General features: G+C 47.5%; 1 protein-coding gene across 1 annotated transcript; it reads left to right on the top strand.

The window, feature by feature from the left end:
• Nucleotides 1-1507: 1507 nt before the first annotated feature.
• Nucleotides 1508-7020, top strand: LOC114053272 (DLA class II histocompatibility antigen, DR-1 beta chain-like). The gene is made up of 6 exons (XM_027876191.1): nt 1508-1714; nt 4253-4522; nt 4987-5262; nt 5858-5968; nt 6394-6417; nt 6913-7020. Exons 1-6 carry the CDS (start codon nt 1615-1617, stop codon nt 6924-6926), a joined length of 795 nt encoding a protein of 264 aa, XP_027731992.1. The 5' UTR covers nt 1508-1614; the 3' UTR covers nt 6927-7020.
• The last annotated feature ends 292 nt before the right edge of the window (nt 7021-7312 follow it).

Raw genomic sequence — 7312 nt, 5'->3', positions numbered from 1 at the left:
TACAAGGAGCCAGTGACTTTCAGTTTCATGGCTGCAATCACCATCTCCAGTGATCTTTGAGTCCAAGAATATAAAATACGACTGCTAACATTTTTTCACCCTCCATTTGCCAGGAAGTGGTGGTACTAATAGCCAAGATTTTAGGGTTTTGTTTTTGTTTTTATGTTAAGTTTCAAGCCAGCTTTTACACCCTTTTTTCACCCTCATCAAGAAACTTATTAATTCTTCTTCACTTCTGCCGTTAGAATGGTATTGTCTGAATATCTGAAATTGTTATTATTGCTCCTGGAGATCTTAATTCAAGTTTTGATTCATCCGGCCCAGCATTTCACATGACGTACTCTGCATATAACTTAAATAAATAAGGTGACAATAAACAGCCTTGTCATACTCCTTTTCCAATCTTAAACCAATCAGTTGTTCCATGTTTGGTTCTAAGTGTTGTTTCTTGACCCACATGCAGGTTCTTCAGGAAACAATATGATCTAGTACTCCCATCTTTTTGAGGACTTGCAACTCCATCTAGCTCATAAGTAACTCCTTTTCACTTTTTGCTCCTTTGTATATTTACCTTTGTTTCTCAGTAAGACGACATTTCAAAGATGTCAATTCACCAATGTGGAAGTAGATGCTTCAATATTTCATGAGGGTGTTTCCTTTCTTGGGTAAGGATTTTCTAAATTGTACTTGAGGGAGCCTCAGAAACTTAGTATCAGATCAGACATGAGCTTCTAGAGACATTTGCAACCACATTTCATTATTCATTTATACCCGTCTATATTTAACTACCTAAGACAATTACCCTGATTCTGCTCTCTTTAAACCACAGATGAATATAAACTAAAGGAGCTTCTATGAGTTAAAAACAGAGAGCAAAACCAGCTCTGTGTCTAGACCAAAGTGTCTCAGGGACCCAGGGTGACAGATTAAAGTCATACAGATGACTAGTCACGAAAGGAAATCCCGGACAGTTGAGAGTTCAAAAAGATCTGTGATTCCAGAATTTTGAACCAATGTCACATCTGCTACATATGGAATACCTATGCTAAAATTCTCCTAGTACTATTGAATTGTTGTAATGTTACAAGAAAAGCATCTTGTAATCTGAAAACATTAAGTGCATGTAAAACATTGTTATTTTAAATCTGTATATTTTTGAAAGAATGAATAAAAAACTTATGTAACCTCTTACTATGTGCAAAGTATTGTGTTAAGGGCTGAAGATACAATCATGCTGTCACAGAATTCACATTCTAATGGGATGCCTTTTAAAGACCAAAGAGGGGAGGCTGAAGATATGAACAAAGCAAGGACAAATAAAGAAGCAAGTTCATTTCTGAGGCTAAAAGGGTTTAGATCTAGCCTACTTGTTTCTTCTGCCAAGAAAAGTGTCCTAGCAGGCCCTTCACAAAAACTTGCTGCCTGGAGACAGATGACACATCTCAGCCTTTAAAGCTTATTGGTTCCTCTTTTAGTCACTTTTCAATGTTAGGAGACTTAAAGATACCAGCCAGGTCTTTTCCTCCAACAAGTGAGGTGCTAAGTCCTATTGATTGGCTAGAGGCCCTTCATCCTGCTGTTTGCTCATTCCCATGACTCCAGCTCATCTCTAACATGGTTAATGTTTGGATCTCTGCTGGCTGCTGGAAGACTGGTCTGTTAATGACATTGATGGTGTTGAGTCTGCCTGCATCTTGGGCCAAGGACATCCCAGGTAAGTGCGGTAATACTGTTCCTTGGGTCCTTGGCCTCCCAATGAGAGGGTGGAAAATTTCTCCTATTATGGAATAGAGGCCACTGGTGAGACAGTACTGCTCCTTACCCAGAAAAGAAACAGGGTGATTATCTGGGGTAGATGGTGGAGCAGGGAGCTATGTCAGAGTTCCAAAGATCCCAAGACCATGTGTTTCTGTGGCCATGAACAAGATAGTGGGACTGAGGGGACTGTTTGAGGACTGAGGAGGTTTCTTTGAGAAAATTCGTCTGTCACCTGCACTACATCATCTGAGGGTTTCTCAATGCTCGGGTCAGCCCTGTTCTGCTGATTTCTCTCCTCCATTCATTGCTCACACTAATGCAAATATTCCTAGTCTTCTCACAAACCTTCTGTCTCTTTCCTTTGTCTCTAGAATCAATTCCAAATTCCTCAGCCTGACATTTAAAGCCCAACCCAACTCTCCAGTTCATTTTACCCTCCTTTGATCACTTCTCATTCCACTTGAACTATTCAACCAGCTTTTCCCAGAATTTAACTCTCATCTCTCTGCTCCAAGTATTTGCATAAGCTGCTCCTCAATCCTTATAATCCTCCTCATCTGTGCCTTCTGAGCCTTCACTTCTTTCAAGCAACAACTTAAGTGCTTCATCATCCATGAAAACTATCTTGATCTCTCCCTCATATAATTGCCTTTTGAATACATCTAATGGGGAATCACTCTATGCTCATTGTCCTTACACCTGGAGCATCCTGGTACTACCAGGTTAGGGGAGGCCAAAGATGAGTGTGAAGATCCCCTTGCCCAGTTCTCTTTCTGTGTATGTGAGTCCTAGTTCCTTACCTTAGTTGTTCTGTCTGGTCACAGAGGAGTGACATAGCTGCAATCTAAGTGAGATGGGGGGACTTTGAAAAGAAACTGGGGTGCAGGGAGGAAGGAACAGACCTGTCCGGGGCCCTGGAACATAGCATGTTGGCACTAGGGAATTTCTCCAAGATTCCTGGTTTCTAATCAATCTTGGCCTCTTCTTCCAAATATTTCAGCCCAGCCCACTCTACCCCTAAAATCTCAACTTTTAGGCAAATGAAGGGAGTCTCTTCAAAGTTCTCTTACCAATTTGTCCATTCCTCCTCTTTGACTGACTCCTTTTTTTTTATTATTATTGTTGTTGTTATCTAGATGTCTTTCTCCCCATTTTGGACTGTAACAATGAAACGAACAGGTTCTGTGGGGTATTTTTGCATTTCCAGGACTTAAAAATGTTAGTAGGAACTTGTAGGAACTTAACAATGTCACTCTGGGTTGAAAGCACCTTTTCTTCAGCACTAGACTTCTTCCTTACCTGCCTTAGATTACACTAGTTGCTCATTGATGATGACGTTCCTTGAACTTAGCTTATTTTTCTTGTTTAAACCCTTCATCTATTTTTCTACCCATGTGGGATATGGACTGGAAGTTATTAAGCAAAGTAGTTTTGTGGAAAAGATAACTGACTCTGCAATCAGAGGACTTGTGTTGCACCCCCAGCTGTGATACTTACTAGCCTAGTGTCCCTGGGTAAGTTATTTCAGCAGGCTGTTCCTCAGTTCCTTCCTGTGTAAAGGTGTGGCATTGGACTAAGTGAACCTGATGTTGGGTTGATAAGTAGGAATTTTTTCAAGTAGAACAGAAACAGTTGGGGTAGGACAATTGTGTCAGTGTGAAGGACATATGTTGACCCCTGCAGTTGTACTGGGAAATAGGGGCAGGTTGCTCAGATTACGGGGCTAGGGGTTTTTTCCAGGGCAGAGGGCTTGGTTCCAGCGGGAGGAAAGCCCTGGAAGAGAGTGAAGTCTTGATAGCCTGGGAGGGGCAGCTGTCTGCAGGAGAGGGATCATGAGGGGATTTCCCAGAAGGAGGAAGGAGCTCAGCCCCTTCTCTTGCCCTAGTTGGGTCTGTGCCTCTAAGATAGAACTTTCTGTGGCTCCCCTCACTTCCCACTCCCACCTTCTCCACTTGTGATGATTGTATGTATGAGTGAACATGTGTGTATGTGTATGTGAGGGCTGTGTCTATGTGAATGTGTGTATGTGAATCCTGAGGACCTGTGTATGTGAAGGGTGTGTGTGTGTTTGGATATGGCCAGAAGTAGGGAACCACAAGTGTGTGTGTGTGTGTGTGTGTGCGTGCTTGGATAGGGCCGGAAGTAGGAAGCCACAAGCTATTACATGTTTCCAGGATCATCTTTGTAAAGAGACAGCTGCCTCTCTGAGCCTCCAGATCCATGGATGGCTCCCAATCCTCCATGGCAGAGGGAGGGGGGAAGGGGAAGGGGGCAGGGGCGGGGCAGGGTCGTGGCCTCCCTGTCCCAGGATGGGCCGAACCAGCGACCCCTCCCCCGGGCTGTGAGGAGGGAGGAGGAGCCGGGAGCAAAGGGCTCAGAGAGGGAGGCCATGCAGCTGACCAGAGAGGCCCTGAAGGCGGCGGTCCTCGCCCGGTCCCTGGGGCCGCGGCTGGTCAGTCTGCCGGCGGCTGACGCTGCTCCGGTCCGTCCGCAGAGGATTTCGTGTTGCACTACATGGCTGAGTGTTACTTCACCAACGGCACGGAGCGGGTGCGTCATGTGTTTAGACACATGTACAACGGCCAGGAATTTGTCCGCTTCGACAGCGACGTGGGGGAGTTCGTGGCTGTGACGGAGCTGGGGCGGCCCGATGCTAAGTACTGGAACAGTCAGGAGGACTACCTGGAGGAACAACGAGCCTGCGTTGACAGGCTGTGCAGACACAACTACGAGGTATACAAGCCTTTCACGGTGGACAGAAGAGGTGAGTGACCCCGACCCTCACTCCCTGACCTCCGGCGCCGGGACCGAGGGAGGGTGGGCCCCTGACCCCAGACTGAACGTGTGTCCTGAGCTGACCCAGAGGAGGCTGGACCCCCGCCCCCACCCCGGACAGGACCCCCCCACACACACCCCGTACCCCCAAGCGGCTGCTGCCAAAGCCAGGGCTGAGGGGACCCTGTGCGGACCCGGATGGGGACGATGGGAGCCTGGAGGGCCTGACCCGCCCTGGACAAGGGAGGGCATCGCTGAGCCTGTGCTGGACAACTCTGGGGGAGGCCTTCAGGGCCTGACAGCCAGGGGGACCCTCATCAGAAGGAAGGGAATGTTTCTAGAAAAGAAAGCTTCTCTGTCTCCTGACACGTTACCTCTGTCTCTTTCTCTGTCTCTGTCTCTCTGTCTCTCTCTCTTTCTCTCTCTCTCTCTCTCTCTCTCACCCCGCCTCAGTGAAGCCCAGAGTGACCATCTCCCCCTCCAAGACAGAGGCCCTGCAGCACCTGCTGGTCTGCTCTGTCACTGGCTTCTATCCAAGCAAGATCAAGGTCACCTGGCTCAAGAACGGGCAGGAGGAGACAGCTGGGGTTGTGTCCACGGGTCTCATACAACATGGAGACTGGACCTACCAGACCCTGGTCATGTTGGAAATGATTCCCCAGAGCAGAGACGTCTACACCTGCAGTGTGGAGCATGCCAGCCTACAGAGCCCCATCAGTGTGGAATGGAGTGAGAGCCAACTCTCTTACTCAGTCCCCAGCCTGCCCTGCCCTTAAACCCCAGGACAGGGAGTTCCATAGCTCTGGAGGTCCTACAGTGAATGTTCTCACAGACCCCCTTCCTATGCCCTGGATCATATGCTTCCTGCTCCTTGTCCCAGCATAGCTTCCTGGCTGCAGCATCGAGCTAGCATCCACAGAACCCTGGTGCTTTCTGGAAACACATTCCTGAACAGGAGGAACTTGCAGAATCTTAGTCCATCCTCTCCTGGGGATCTGAATTCCCTTGACTGTCCCTTACCCTAGAAGATAGATCATCTATACCTCTGACAATTCACTCTTTATATGTCTCTGGGATCAAGAAATGGGAAATGTCCTCAGAAAAGCAGTCATTCTCCCTGCCCCCGACTCTGACCTCCCTTGGCCTTTTTCCTTCCATTTCTCACTCAATGGAGTTGGAGCAGGAATCCAGGCTTCTGTTCCCCCTCACCTCTCAATTTCTTAGTGCCCCCCAAACCAGGCTGGGCTCCACAGTTTTAGGTGACTGGTAGAGGGTGGGATGGAGAGGACTGATAAGTGATGACCCCAAGATATGTTCTCTTCAGGGGCACAGTCTGACTCTGCCCAGAGCAAATTGCTGAGTGGAATTGGAGGCTTTGTCCTGGGGCTCATCTTCCTAGGTGTAGGACTGTTCATCCACCTGAAGAACCAGAAAGGTGAGAAGTATGTAGGGGAAGGCAATGGGGCTGTGGCTTTGGCCCCAGCTCCTGCCCCTTACCCCATAGAGGGAACTTATCTCAAGAGGTCAGATGCAAAGCCAAGGGGTGAAAGACATTTGGATCAATATTTCCCAAACCAAAGCCAACCTGGAGTAAGAGGAGTCAGTGCCTGAGGGGTAGAGTGAGAGCCAAATGCTGAGCCTGACAAAGAGAGGAGACATCTCAGGCTTTTACAGCCCTGAATTTCCCTTCTCTTTTGTTATGAGTAGAATTCCTCAGACATAATGGGGTTAAAGTTTAGGATCCCTCTTGTTGGGGGAGTAGATGAGCATCCTAACTCTAGGGTAGAAATCTTCCTTACTTCTAGGATATGACTGTGACCTTGTATTTTTCTCTTTCTCCTTCTTCCACTGCCTCCTCAGGACGCACTGGGCCTCAGCCTGCAGGTAATAGCCCTTTTCCTTTGTGGCCAAGGATCATAATTCTCCATCCCTGAGCTCACAGACTATAGGAATGAATGTGACTTTGGTTCTGTCTCTCTCTTACTAGGCTCTTTTCCTCCCTAATTGGGGCATCAACAGTTCCTTAGGATGGGAGGGGGAGTGGGAGAATGGGTGATATTTTACCCTATTGCTACAAGAAGTTTCCAGGACTGTTCTCCAAATATCCCATGATTCAGCAGAAGTCCTGCTTCAGGCAGTATCCCTTCCTTTTGAGATCAGAGTTTTCAGAGACACTCAGGATTCCAGGGGGCAGAAGAGGAAAAATCTACATTTTAATAAGAAAAGTGGGTAAATCTCTTTGAGTAGTGATTTGAGGGCACAGGAAGGGTTAATGGGGACTCTGCCTCCAAGGCACCATCAGGCTTCCCCTCCACTTGGAGAAGCAGAGCTGCTGCTGGAAGAGTCTGTAGCCTGTAATGTCTCTCTTCCCCCCTGCAGGCCTGCTGAGATGAACCTTTGCATTGCATCCTTCAAAGAGAGTGCCTCCCATCCCTGCTCTCCTGTGCAGGGTCCCCAGACATCCAGGAGGGAGGAGCAACTGAGTCATTGTCCTGGAGCCAGCTTTCTCCTGTGCCTGGAAGCCATTTGCCATCCTCTTTCTCCCAAAAGACCCTGTAATTTCCACCTTCTGTTCTGGATGTTTTCTACCCTCTATTGGTTCAGAGCATCAGGGAGAAGGAAGTCTGCTTCTGCTGTCCCCATATGGACTCCTTCTTAGTTACACTGCTACCCTTTCTGCATTAACCCCATTTATTTCTCTGTATTCTTCCTAAATAAATAAGGTGTCATCTGTATCATTCATTATGCCCCTGGGATTGCTGGAGGAGTCATATAAAAA

Source organism: Vombatus ursinus, unplaced genomic scaffold, assembly GCF_900497805.2.
Source record: "Vombatus ursinus unplaced genomic scaffold, bare-nosed wombat genome assembly UNPS02014811.1, whole genome shotgun sequence".
Lineage (NCBI taxonomy): Eukaryota > Metazoa > Chordata > Mammalia > Diprotodontia > Vombatidae > Vombatus > Vombatus ursinus.
Note: the sequence above shows the minus strand (reverse complement) of the source record. Positions and strands in the feature narration are given on the sequence as shown.

What these genes read in the sequence shown, in the direction of transcription:
- LOC114053272 (XM_027876191.1), top strand. Translation starts at nt 1,615, where the DNA reads ATGGTTAATGTTTGGATCTCTGCTGGCTGCTGGAAGACTGGTCTGTTA. An exon ending in TTTCACGGTGGACAGAAGAG is followed by an intron (nt 4,523 to 4,986) that starts GTGAGTGACCCC and finishes ACCCCGCCTCAG; the next exon opens with TGAAGCCCAGAGTGACCATC. An exon ending in CCACCTGAAGAACCAGAAAG is followed by an intron (nt 5,969 to 6,393) that starts GTGAGAAGTATG and finishes CTGCCTCCTCAG; the next exon opens with GACGCACTGGGCCTCAGCCT.